This window comes from Molossus molossus, unplaced genomic scaffold, assembly GCF_014108415.1.
Source record: "Molossus molossus isolate mMolMol1 unplaced genomic scaffold, mMolMol1.p scaffold_m16_p_4, whole genome shotgun sequence".
Lineage (NCBI taxonomy): Eukaryota > Metazoa > Chordata > Mammalia > Chiroptera > Molossidae > Molossus > Molossus molossus.
Genome location: NW_023425377.1, coordinates 63082847 through 63096746, shown reverse-complemented (window position 1 = coordinate 63096746; position 13900 = coordinate 63082847). Strand labels below are relative to the sequence as shown.

At 57.0% G+C, this 13900-nt stretch overlaps 1 protein-coding gene across 1 annotated transcript in view; it reads right to left on the bottom strand.

Moving 5' to 3' along the window:
• GFRA2 (GDNF family receptor alpha 2) overlaps positions 1-13900 on the bottom strand; it is an 85278-nt gene that overhangs the window by 61129 nt on the left and 10249 nt on the right. The window contains exon 3 of the mRNA XM_036240463.1: positions 9596-9679. Coding sequence (XP_036096356.1) covers positions 9596-9679 — 84 coding nt within the window. The remainder of the gene's footprint in view (positions 1-9595; positions 9680-13900) is intronic.

Below are 13900 nucleotides of genomic sequence, written 5' to 3'. Positions count from 1 at the left end.
AAAATAACAAAAGAAACAAGTTTTGGTAAATCAATAAATTTGGTAAAACTGGTGGTGTGGTCATGTAGCATACTGAGTTTAAAAGCAGTGACCACGGGACAGCTCATGGACAGCTGACCTCTGGGCCCAGGGCTGGCGGGGCCGGGCAGTCTCCTCACCGCCATCTCTGTGCTATTTCTCCTCTGGTGGGATTCTTGCCACTAGTCCACCGCCTACTACTCCTTGGGCCTGTCACTCCTCACCTGCACCACCCCCACTGCCTGCCCTTGGAAATGAGCTGGCCGGCCGGCCTCCTGCCCTCCCCTTCCCAGAGGCTCCCACCCTTCTGTTCTGCCCCTCTGATCCCAGGGAGGAAAGGGCCCGTCCCTCCTCCTCTCAGGGACATCACTCCTGAAATTACCTCTTTTCTCTCTGCCGTTCAACTGCCCCTCTCCAGAGGATCACTCCCAACAGCATCCCACAAGCCACCACCACTGCCCAGCTCAGAACACACCAGCCCTCCTGCGACCCCACATCCTACTACTTCACTGCCCCTTCACGGAGAAACTCCAAAGCCAGGGATGGCTGCTGTTTTTACTTCGCACCTCACCTCCTCTTCTCCACCCCACACAGATCAAGCTTCCAATCCACCACCCCACTAAGGGATTCTCCAGTCAAGGTCATCCTTGACCTCCATGGTACCAAACCCAGTGTCACTTCTCTGGGGCTGCACTGGCACAGCGGACCACCTCCTCTGTCTGGAGACCCGTGCATCTCTTGGCACCCCCCACCTGGCACCCTTGACTTGGCTTCCCTTCCTCATTGGCCCTAGCTTGGGCCTCCCTTTCCTTCTAACACTGTACAGGTGACCTCACAGTTCCCTAGCTCTCACCACCATCTACATGCTAACGACTCTCAATCCATACTCCAACCTGACGGCTCCTCAGGATCAGGCTCACAGCTACCGGCCTACTTGGCATTGCCAGGGGCGTCTAAGGAGCATCTCAACCCCAGCGTGGCCTTCCCTCTTCTCCGTCCTAGTGCATGGCGGTATCATTGTTGCTTGAGCCTAAATGATCAGAGTTCACCTTAACTCCAGCCAAACTCCTCTCAACGCTGCTCCACCACAGACCCCAGATCCGAGCATCCTCTCCGTGTCCCCTGCGGTCCTGGAACGTGGCCGCTGCAGCAGCCTCTAACGCTCTCCCGCTTCCGGCCGGGCTGCGCCCCTCCCGCCCTGTGATTCACTCCCAGGGTGCTACTCCAGTGTCCAAATCCTCCAAAGGTCTCATCACTCCTAGCATGAAATCCAAACTCCATCACTTGCCTGCAGTATCTGGCCCATGACCCAAGAACCAGCCTTGCTGCCTCTGTGCCCACCACCCAAGCCATGGCCTCCGCCTGGTTCCCTGGGCCCCGCCGCACAGCCCCGCCCTCCAGCATGCGTCCTCACCTGGGGCCTCTCTCTGCTGTTCCCTCGGCCATTCCCCAGACCCTCCCGTGGCTGGACCCTTCACGGGAGTTCCCAATCCGGAGAGCACCAGTCACCTCTGTCTCGGCATCCAGTTGTATGTCTCTGCTTAGCATTCATCACTATGCTACATTTGCGTTGTTAATTTGTCTGCGGGTTTGTTTTCTGCTTTTCACTGTCTCAAGCTAATCAAACCTAAGGGCCACAAGCAACAGATCCCTCTGTCTTGTTCACAGACGTGTACTCAGCACCTAGGTCCACACTTGGCACAGAGGGAATGCTCAGTGAGAATCTGGGCACATATCCACACACACACAACACCACAAAGACCCCACACACAGAACCACATACACACACACACACACACCACCACACACACCTCCCAACACACACACACCACCACACAGACCCCACACACAGAACCACACACACACACACATACCACACACACCTCCCAACACACACACACCACCACACAGACCCCACACACAGAACCACACACACACACACACATACCACACACACCTCCCAACACACACACACCACCACACAGACCCTACACACAGAACCACACACACACACACACACCACACACACCACCCAATACACACACACCACCACACAGAACCACATACACACACACACACCACCACACACACCTCCCAACACACACACACCACCACACAGACCCCACACACAGAACCACACACACACATACCACACACACCTCCCAACACACACACACCACCACACAGACCCTACACACAGAACCACACACCCCACACACACCACCCAACACACACACACCACCACACAGAACCACATACACACACACATACACCACCCAACACACACACACCACCACACAGACCCTACACACAGAACCACACACACACACACATACCACACACACCTCCCAACACACACACACCACCACACAGACCCCACACACACACACCACCCAACACACACACACACCACACACAACACCCCACATATAGACAAAACCACACACATACCACCACACACACACAAAACCACACACACACTATATACACATAGACACACCACACACACACATCCCCCACATACACACACCATCCCCCATACACACATCATCTAGTACATGATACGCATACACACATCACCCCACATACATACATACACCACACACATTACTGAAGCATGTACCAAGCAAACTTACACTCCCCACCTATGCACTGCACACGTGCACACTCGCACCTCTCTCAGACACATCCCTTGCTATGTCCACCCTGGGGTAAGCGGGCAGATACGCTGAGGAGGGGCATTCCCAGGCTGTTATTTAAACCCTGCCTCCTACCTGGGTAAGTAAGGTGAATACAGCTCATGGCGAGCTCAGGAGCATACCCGGGGGACAGACGACACAGAGCCATGCAGGAGCTGCTAAGAGCAGGAAGACCTGGCTCAGACACCCCGCGCCCCGCTGCTGCACAGCCTGTCTCACTACCCACAGTGGAGCAGGCCAGGAGGTGCCCTAGAAGATGTCATGTGAAGGGTACTGAAAAATATCTTCACCCCAAATACCTCATCCCAGTGATGAAACCTGAAATTCTACCACTAAAAGGCCTTGTTTGGGGTTAATTTTTTTCTCACCCCCTTTTTTATAGCCATTTCTTCCTTATGCACAAAGGCAACCAGACAGGAACTCACCAACATCTGCTCACACCTTGGTGGGAGCAAATTCTACACACTGACAGGAGCCTGAGGTCTCAGCCACTGATGGAAGAGGGGAGCATGACACAAGGGGGATGCAGACTTCTCCAGTCCCCTCAGAAGCCTCAGCACCCCATGATGGGGAAGCTGGCCTCCTCTCACTCAGTCCCACCTGGGCAGGGCAAGAGTCCTGGTCCCCTGGCCCCTTCCTCCCAGATGCCTCACTTCTCCTATGCCCAGTCTTCTCCCCACCCCACACCCTCTCCTTGGCCATCAGATGACGTCTCTGAAAGGTGACAGAGCCGCAGCTAAAGCCCAATTTTCATTGACACTCAGAGTCTCTGACAGCTGTTAGAAGAAGAATGTGGTTTTGAAATTTAAATAACACGCTTCTGCATTCGGCTCAGAGACAACCTGAGGATAAGCAGTTGATCGTCTGAGCCACCGTGCAGGGCAGGGAGAGGGGCCGCCTGTTGCTTCACTCCCTCCCCTGCCCTGCACCCCAGCGCCCCGCACCTCCTCACGGGGCTGCCCCACAGAGGGGTCTCCCAGAGGCGGCCACCTGCTGAAGCAGGACAGTTCTCACTCACAGGTCTGCTCAGCAACCCAAGGCAGGAGGGGCTGCGGGCTCAGAGGTCAGACGCCCCTCAGGAGAGCCAGGGAAGGGAGAGGCCCCCGAGGCACCCAGCAGAGCTGAGCCAGACCCAATCCCTCCCCACCCAACCCCTGCTAGGGCCACTGAGGCAACCATTATGGGAGACTGAAGCCCTCCCCGCCCAAGGGCAGCTCGGTTTCTCCCCAAGGACCCGAGCACTCTCGTCAAGCAGTCACCCTGAGCTGTGTCCTCTGGATAAGGCCTGGCACAAGCCCCCAGGGAGGAGATCCCAGAGAGACCGATCTCCTATCTGCCACAAGGGTTTCTATTCAGTGTTCTCTGGGCCCATGAGGTGCAGAGAGGTGTGGTTCCGTCAACACCCTGAGCGTGGCCAGGCCACCAAGCCATGCTGCTGCCAAGACGCCATTCCCAGACCCCACTCCTTCCTCTTCCCAGACTTTCCTATTTCCCCAGGCACTGCCAACTGCAGCCTCCTCGGGACTCCTGGGGCAGCATTCTGTCTACACTGCCACCACCAACAACCCGCCTAGTGGTGTCTGAGTGTCTGCCAGCCCCATGGACAGTGAGGACGTGAGTCTGACTCATCGTAAAGCTGTGTCCTACGTGGGACGTGCTGAGCACTCAACGTTCACGGAACAAAACGTGGACCTTCAGAAATGGCCCAGCCCCACCTCTTCCACGGGCACCATGAGCCCCACTCTGAACCTCAGACACCCCTGTGACACACAGGACAGCGCAGACTTGCCGGGCCTCTCCATCACCTCTCCTGTGCAGGTCTAACACCTCTCTCTAGACCATTTCCCCCACCCGCCCCCAGCAACGCCGCCATGGCCACCACCTCGGGGGCCCTGTGCTCCGGCACTGTGTAAGGAGCTGGGCACGTATCCTCACCAATCCTTGCAGTGCAGACCAAACTGCTCCATTTTACAGATGAAAAAAATGAAATGTAGAGGGGTCAAGGGACCCACACTGTGATCACCCAGCTGGTAGGACAAGACCAGATTCAAAACTAGAAGCAGCAGGCCTCAGAGTCCACACCCTACCCACTATCCAGGATCCCCGGAGCTGCAGCCGGGGCACAGCACTGGCACGGGCCCACACCACGATCCCACGTGTCCCCGACAGGCGACAGTGGGCATCGTGATAAAGGACCAAGTGGACCGAGTGCCCTGGCACCCAGGGCAGGCGGGGCTCACCTCCCATGGGCCACCTGCAGGGTCTTGACAGGGCAGGCTCCCTCCTGTCCTAAGGCCCCAAAAAGGAGACCACCAGAGCCTCCAACAAGAACATCTCTGGCCCCAGATGGTGGTGGGTTTGATTCCCGGCCAAAGCACATGCCCAGGTTGCAAATTTAATCCTCGGTCAGGGCACGTACAAGAGGCAACAGATCATGTTTTTCTCACATCAATGTTTCTCTCTTTCTCTCTCTCTCCCCCCCCCCCCCCTCTCTCAAATCAGTAAATATATTCTCGAGTGAGGATTAAAAAATAGAACATCTCTGGACCTCTCCTGGCTCCATCCAAGCAAGATGGCCCATTCCAGAGGCCTGCTGGCCAACTAAGGCAGACACCGTCCATCCACCCCTTCTTCCTCCAACCCAGAAAAGTGCCTGAGCCCAGCCTCTCGCCAAGAACGCCACGGTAGCGCCTGCTGACAGCCAGCTGAGGTCATCTGCCCAGCTCTGCACCCAAGTTTCTCCCTGCCCTGAGGCATGGACTGCAGCTGTGGGGAGAGCACTGCCCGGCCCGCTGAGGCCCTTCGTCCTCACTTGGAAGGCCTGCCTCCAGGAGGACAGGGCGTCTCTGCTCCCCTCGCTCCCCACATCGTCCCTCCGTGACCTCTCTCCGCCTGGACGATCTCTTCTTTTGTTCAGAAGACTTCCAGTCTCCCTCCACCTTACCCCATCCTCTCCTGCCTTCCCAGATGAAACCATCCGGGACCCAGTATTCATAAGGTCACAGATGCTTGGGGACAGAGGGACTTGCAACTTTAGCTCCTCCACCCCGGCATCCCCTCTAGAAGGCACCCTCACACACCTGAGCATCCTCGGCAGAGAGGACTACTCACGGCTCCTCTGCCTGTGTCCACTCTCCTGAAGGCCCCTATCAACCCCAGCAGCGGGGGTCGCACTCCCATTTGACAGACTCAGGCACTACAGCTCCAAAAGACCAAAACGTGGCCCAGATCCTAAGTGGACCAGTTGGGATTCAAACCCAGCACCCCGTGGCTCGAGGCCCACACATTCTCCCCATGCACCAGGTGCAGCTAACTGGTGCACTAAACATTCCATCTCATGTTTCCAAGGGCAGTTTGAATTGCTAGGCATAGGATAAACGTCATTTCTTCTCCATAAAATTGCCTTTCCCATCTGCAAGGCTAGGGCCGAACCCTGGATGCCTCTGACATCCCTGTCACCTTGGCTCAGGGTGGAGCCAGACTGCTCTCCTGGCCTTGGACTTGGGACTAACTGGACACAGGAATCCCAGACCCAGTCACTGAGCCCAGGGCTTGTGTCTGAACTGGGCAGAGAGGAGGGGAGGGCTCACCCTTTCCCCGGGGCCCTGACTGTTGAGGGATCGTGGCAGCTTTCTTTGCCAACAAAATCCCAGCAGGACTCTCCAAGAACCCCACCGGGGGGGGGGGAGGGAGGGAGAGAGAACACATGTTCCAGGACTCCCTGCACCAGGGCCCTGAGCTATCAGTAAGAGAAGATGGCAGCTGAGCCTCACGGCAGCACCCTGCTCACAGGCCCTGAGGCCCAGCTGGGGCAGCGGGGCCCACAGGAGGCCACCAGGAGGGGGCAGCACACAGCCGAACACGGGTGTGTGGGAGTGGGAGGGGCTCCACACTGCCCTACAGAGCAGCCCTCTGATCATCTCAAAACATCAGTGCGAGACCTTCGGTCATCCAAGCCAGGCCTTCCCACCAGCGAGCTACAGGGGGGTGACACCTGTACCCAGATACTGCCCCTCCGCTGGCAGGGCAGCCTGGCAGGGGCTGGCCACCACTGAGCTCCAAGCTCATCCTAGTAAGCCAAACAATACTGCCATTATCTGGGTGCCCTCCTGGGAAGGCTGGGGCGCACTGCTCCAAGTTCATGGCTCCTTTCTTCAGGAAGGAAATGTAAGGTCTGGAGAGGAAGTGACCTGCCCAAGCCCTTCAGCTGATTGGTGGCAGACAATGCACTGGAACCTGGGCCTTCCAGCTCCCCATCCAGCCTTCTCTCTGTTGAGCCTACCACGGCCCGCTTGGTCTCTGGGTGGCCAAGCTAGGGCCTCCTCACCCAGCTATTACCCAAGTTTCCTCAGACAGAGCCGCCCGTGCACCAACTCTGGGGCTGCTGTGGGGTGCGGAGGAGGAAGCTGTCAGACCCGAAGCCTTGCCTTCCCCGCGGGGAGGGTCCCCAGAGCCCAGCATCCAGGGCAGCAGGTGAAGGAAGCTGCCTCAGTGAGCTGCAGACCCAGTAATTCCCTCATTTGTCTTGTCAACATCCTTGTTCCACAGTGTCAGGTCCATTACGTGCAGATTTTCTGCTAAGAAGATACTTAATGTGAGCCTGGGAAGCAGCAGGGGCCAACTAAGACGAGGACTTCTGACCTCCACCTTCAGGGAGTGAGCCAAGGCTACTGCTTTCCTGGCATTAACCCAGAGGCTCCCACCACGCAGCAGTACTTGCGGGCACCTGAGCGGCTGGCCAGGCGGGACATGGGTACCTCGGAGCCTCGAGGGCATCCCCAGCACAGCACTGTGTCCTGAGCACCGTCTCCGGGGAGCGGTCCGAGGGGCATTTCTACCCCAAATGACTCAGGAAAGGAGAGGATCAGAATGTGTGCCAGGGGCCCTTCAGTCCCCCCTCACCAGCGCAGCCCGTCGGATGGGCACAGTGTAGCCTTACCACAGTGCCCACAGGCAGCACCGGATGAGAACCTGCGGAGTCCAGCACCTCTGCCATTACCCCACGGGGGCTGCAATGGTGAGAGCCCGGGCAACACACAGCCCACGCGATGCCTCCACTCCCTTTACCACCAGGGCCACGGGCACGTCTGCACCGTCGCCCCTTGGCAGTGCCTCCCTCCACAGGCAGCCAGGATCTCTCACCAGGGACAGGCATATTGTCCCCAACAGGAGGGGACAGTGTGGCCCTCAAGGGAATAAAAATTGGCTCTTGGTTTGGCAAAAAAATAGACATTACAATGGCTTGGGGCCCTCCAAACCCCAACCCTATCTGACAAAGCTTCATTTCTTGGCATTTGTTATGGACTAATTGTGCCCCTCAAAGAACTGTGACCCCCGCTGTGACCCTACCTGGGCTTTTAGGAGGAATTAAGATTAAGTGAGTTTATAAGGGTGGGGTCCTAATCTGAGAGTGCTGTGGCCTTATAAGAGAGACCCTCTCTCTTCCCCCCTCGCCTCACCAGCTCTCCTGCCCCACCCACCCTGTGGGACAGTGAGAGGCGGCCGCCTGCCAGTCAGAGGGAGAGCTCGCACCAGAAACCAAGCCCTGCCAAACCTAGATCTTGAACTTCCAGCCTCCGGAACTGTAAGATAAAAAATTTAAATTGTTTAAGCCACTCAGTCTGTGCTAGTTTGTTATGGCAGCGCAAGAGGACTGAGATAGTATTTCTCTAGCTGGAGAGAATTAATTCTTCTCCTTAGGGGCTATTAATGGGGAGAAAGGCTTGAGCAACACTGTCCCAGACAATTCTTCATTCGATAGGGCCCAGGGCTTCCTAAAGCCCTCCGAGTCACAGCCTAGAGCACCGCTTCCGGCCGGCCGCACCTGTGCCCGGCCGTGTCTGGAGACATTTGGGGTTGTCACAACTTGGACAGGGGGTGCTACTGGCACCTTGTGGGCAGAGCCAGGGACGCTGCTGCACATCCTAGGAGGCACAGGGTGGACGGTTTCTCCCACAAGATTTACCCAGGCCAAAATGTCAGTAGTGGTGCTGTTGAGAAACCCTGCTTAGAGCAAAAGAAACCTCTGAAGGCCTCAAATACTGCCACAAACCACCTGGAAACCTGGGGCGCTGTCCGCAGGGAGCCCAGGAACAAGCCCACACTGCACCTTTGAGCACCAGTGGTGACTCCAGGAGGAGCTCACCAGAGCCCCCCAGCCCCACAGAGCAGTTCCAAGACCAGAAGCCACCCCCCAGTACCCAGGCAGAGGCAGACTGCCCTGGGCCCACTGGGCCCCCAAATGGCAGAGGAACAAGGCCAAGAAAAAAGAACCAAAGTACTCATCGGGCTCCTAGCCGTGGACCACTGCAAGCAAAGCTAGTGTCTAACCTGGCCCCTCTCCCTCCCTGGGGCAGCAGGAGGGAGGAGCTGGGGCTCAGAGCCCCCTCAGGGGCCCCTCCCTCCGGGGAGAGAGAACCCCACGACAGGATGGATAGCAGTATGTGAGTGCTCCTAAAGGCCCACCCACAGCTCGTGGAGCCCGTAACCATGGCTCATTCAGATCTCACGACAATCCTTGAGGTAGGCATGCTCCCCATTGCACAGCTGGGGAAACTGAGGCACAAAGAGCTTCAACAACTGGAACGGACGGAAGAGCTGGGGAACTGGAAAGGCGGACCCACTGGGGCAAGACAGGTGAGAGCAGAGAAAAGTGACACCAGGTTTCAGACTGGAAGCCTGCTGCCTGGCGGGCCGGACAATTCCCATAAATGCTTCACTCCACATACAGCCTCAGGGGTGGGCGTGGTGCCGCCTCATTTACAAATGAGGATCTGACCTCAGACGTTGAGGCCAGGACACCCGAGCCACGCCCGGGCTCTCTCTGCCCCACCAGGACCGGTGGAGAGCCTGAGAGGCCCCGGCGCAAACCCGCTTACCTGAGAAGATTGAAGCGAGCCTGAAGATGTCAGAGAGGCGGGAGGTCACCGGCTCGTAGGGCGAGGCCTCGTAAAACTCTTCCCCTGGAAAAGAGAACACCATCAGGCACAGGGCCCATTCCGAAAGCCAGGGGGCAGGTGACGTTGGACAGGTCACATGGTCATTTCCTCCAGCTAGAGTCAGACTGTCTAACTCTCCCTCGCAACCTCCTGGCATGACCTGCCCCTTCTAAGGACATCCAAATGCTCTGGATAGAAGGCACTGGGGAGTTGGAACCATGATGGCCCATAGAAGGCCAGGTCCCATCATTCAGTACAATGTCCTCAATTCACAAGACAGGGCATGGAGGTGGCCCAGAGAGAGGAAGCAACCTGCCTGAGCTCACACAGCTCCCCACGGCAGTGCTACAGTGGACTCTGGCCTCCCAGCCCTACAGCAGCCTCCTCTCCCATCGCGGCAGGCTGGCTCTGCCCAGGCCCCTTGAGGGGATGAAGGTTTTCCTTGCTTCCCATCAGGACACCTGAAGGGTGTGGCTGGAGAGCCAAAGGTCTGCTGAATGGAGACCTGACCCCAGCCCGTCAGCCTGACCCCTCCTACACTCCCTACCTACCTGCTAGCTTCTCAGACCTTTGGGTGCAGAGGCTCAGTGACAGGAAAAGCAAAGGAGTGATGGGAAATAAATGGTGCAGGGCTGCCCCAGAAACCCCCTACCACCCCATCAGACTCCCACCCCCTCTGCCAATGCTTTGCAGGAAAGGAAATATCCTCCTGAGGCATTCCCGTGAGAAGAAACCAGTGAATAATCACTCGGGCTGTTCGTGTGTGTTCAGGGACAGGGGAGAGAATGATGACCCACAGCCTCACACAGTGATCTCCCCCCACCCAGGCCAGAGCTGTGGGCAGACACCTCCGGCCTAAGGAGACCCCATGTGGGCGGCACCAGGGGACTACACGCAGGAAGGTGCCAGCCATCCAGATGTGGGAATCCGTTAGAGGGTCGGTCAGCCAGTCCATGAGGTCACCCAGAGGCTAGGACTAGAAGGCATAACCAGCCCCCTGCTGCCACATGGAGCAAAGCCTCCTGTCTGCTATACTGGCAGACCCCCGAAAAGGATACAGACCCCAGACAACACCAGAAGTGCATCCCCCTAGACAAATGCCCCCCCTTCACCGGACCTCCTAGGAGCACCCCTCATGCCCCACACACAGCCTTCTGCACACTGGGGGCCTGACTGGTGTTTGCCGTTTGGCCTGAGCCAAACATTCGTCATCCCTTCAGGCCTGTCTCCACCCCACCTCCCCCTGGGGCCTGGTGATCTTCGTCCTCCACACCTCACACCAGCAGAAGCTCCCTGCGGAGGGCAGCCAGCCGGTGCTAGTTGTGGAGACCAAATAACATGAGAGCTTAGGAAGTAGTTTTGTAATGAAAATGATGTTATACTGTGTCTTCCACATGCCGGCCCTACTGAAAGTGCTTTAGATGTCCTAACTCATTTCATCCTCTTAAATTTATCTGTGAGGTAGGCATTAGTCTCCCTGTTTTACTGATGAGGAACCAGGGCACAGAGACACTAAGTAACTTGCCCAAAGCCACACAGTTGGTAAGTGGCAGAGTCAGGCTCCAAACACAGACAGTTGGTCCAGGAGGATCCAAGTACTAACCGTTATGAATGCTGCCTGTAAGAATAAAGTGTTACTGAAACCAAACGGTTCTTAAACAAGTTCTGCTGTGGTTTAACTGCTACAGGATCAGTCTTCTGCCTGCGGAATGCTCACCGGAGCAGGGCAGCAGGGGAGCAGGGCAGCAGGGCGTGTCCTTCGCTGCTGCCAGGGCAGCCCTGCACCTGGGCAAGGCAGTGTGCTCAGCCAGGTGTCTGGGGGGAACAGCCTCTCCCGGGATTGGCTGAGGGGAGCTATCCTACTTGTCAACAGAACTTACCAGTGGAAACCGAGGCCCAGCTATACTTGGGCATCCCCGGCAGCCAGACTAAAGCCAAATGAGGACATCAGGTTGCTGGGCCATGACCTGGAAGGACTCATGGGAGAGGCCTCTGCTCTTCATATCTGAAGGACCAGGGTAACCCTGAACTTCACTGTCACCTGCTCTCAAGACCCCATGCAGCCAACAACAACAGTTCCACCCTGTAAACACCAAGAGCGATGGTAGATGGAGAAATGGGCCCAAAGCCACAGGACCTCCCCAGAGCAGCGGGAAGGGGCTGAATAAGGAATCAGGGGCCTGTGCCGCCACTAGCTTGCTGTGTGCCCTGAGATACCACCCCTCCTCCGGACACGTCAGCTTCCCCACCACAGTGGGCGTGGGGCTAAATATCCCCAGGTCCTTGCAGCTGGACTCTAGAAGTTCAGCAGGGACCGCATTCCTGCCCCCACCAGCTCCCTCCACAGGCTGAGGGCCTCCGCCTCAGGCGGAGGGAGAAAGTGGGACCAAGTCTCCTAGCGACACTCACCCCCTGGCAGGGGCCAAGGAGAAGACAAGAATCTGAAGTCCAGACCTATACTGGTCTCCCCTTTCCCAATCCTCCTGCTCAAGGGACCAAGCCAGGTTATTAGATGTTATTAGGAATGGAGAGGAAGTGCTCAGGGGACCGCTCCCCACACCATGAGTAATTGACTGTCAGGTAGATCCTCTTACTCACAGGAACAGTACCTGCTGTTAAAAGGCCTCCAGGCTTCCCTTGGTCAGCTCTTAACAGAAACTACCTCTGGCCCCAAGACCCAGGGAAAGGGGATTGTGGGGTCCTGAGGATAGGTTGGGGGGGCAGGGTTCTGAGGAATGAGAAAAGCATGGGGTCTACTTTTCTAGAGTGGGCCCAGGGGAAGAGTCTCCCAGCCCTACACTGGCCAGCATAGGGATCAATCATGACTTCTTTTTTGTTTTTAATCCTCACGTGAGGACTTTTTTTTTTTTTGCATTTATCTTCAGATATAGCGGGTGGGAGAGAGGGAGAAAAATCAATGTGAGAGAGACACATCGAGTGGTTGCCACCCACACAACCCCAACGGGGGCCGGGTACAAACTGCAACCGAGGTACGTGCCCCTAGCAGGAACGGAACCTGGGTCCCTCTGGGCCACAGGCCCACGCTCTAACCGCTGAGCAAACAGGCCAGGGCCCAACCCTTTGAAGCACACAGCAGGTGTTCTGTTAAACTTAACAGGCATTTGTTGAGTAAATACACCAACAACAGCTCAAGATTTGGAGCTGAGCTGCCTCCAGCCAGCCAGGCATTCCTGGGTCAAAAGGACCTGCAAGACCACGGTGCAGTCCGCAGTGTGCAACACAAACACACACTGTGCTTACTGTTATCCTCCTAACCCCTCACTGCCCAGCTCCAGTCAGGTCCTCCAGAGGGAGCCCTCAGGTGGGAAGGTTCTCTGGGCAGCGCACTGGCTCTTCCAGCAGGCAGTTCTGTCCCTCCCCTAGGCGTGCCCCAGCCTGCCCAACCCGACCTGCTGCCCATCTTCGTGGGGTTGAAATGGAAGGCTGCTGGAAAGAAAGCAAGGAGCTTGCCCTGGCCAGTTTGGCTCAGCGGTTAGAGCATCAGCCCATGGACCAGAGAGTCCGGGGTTCGATTCCCACGAAGGGCACGTACTGCGTGGCCCCGGCTGTGGTCGTGTGGGTGGCAACCACTCCATGTGTCTCTCTCACATCGATGTTTCTCTCTCTCTTCCTTCCTCCCTCCCTCCCACTCTGTCTGGTGAGGATTTAAAAAAAGAAAACAAGGAGCTAAAGGACCCAGCTCACTGAATCCGAGACCTCCGTCTCCTGGGCAGCAGAGGCCGCCTGGGCCCCGCTCGTTGCTCATGTCTAGTTCCAGAATGCAAGGTGGCTAGAAATGGGAGGAGGAATGCCTGATGCATGAGGAATCACTTTGTTACTAATGGCCATAGTGCTGTAGATAATTAGCACAGCATATTCCTATAGCGGGCAGAGGTGAACTCTCCTGGCCGCTGGTCAGGAACCCCTCCCTATCCCGTCTCCACACCTGATGCGTTTCCTCCCTCTTGCTGCCATGCACTCCCTAACCAGGCTCCAGCCGCCATGCACTCCCTAACCAGGCTCCAGCCGCCATGCACTCCCTAACCAGGCTCCAGCCGCCATGCACTCCCTAACCAGGCTCCAGCCGCCATGCACTCCCTAACCAGGCTCCAGCCGCCATGCACTCCCTAACCAGGCTCCAGCCGCCATGCACTCCCTAACCAGGCTCCAGCTGCCATGCACTCCCTAACCAGGCTCCTGCTGCCATGCACTCCCTAACCAGGCTCCAGCTGCCATGCACTCCCT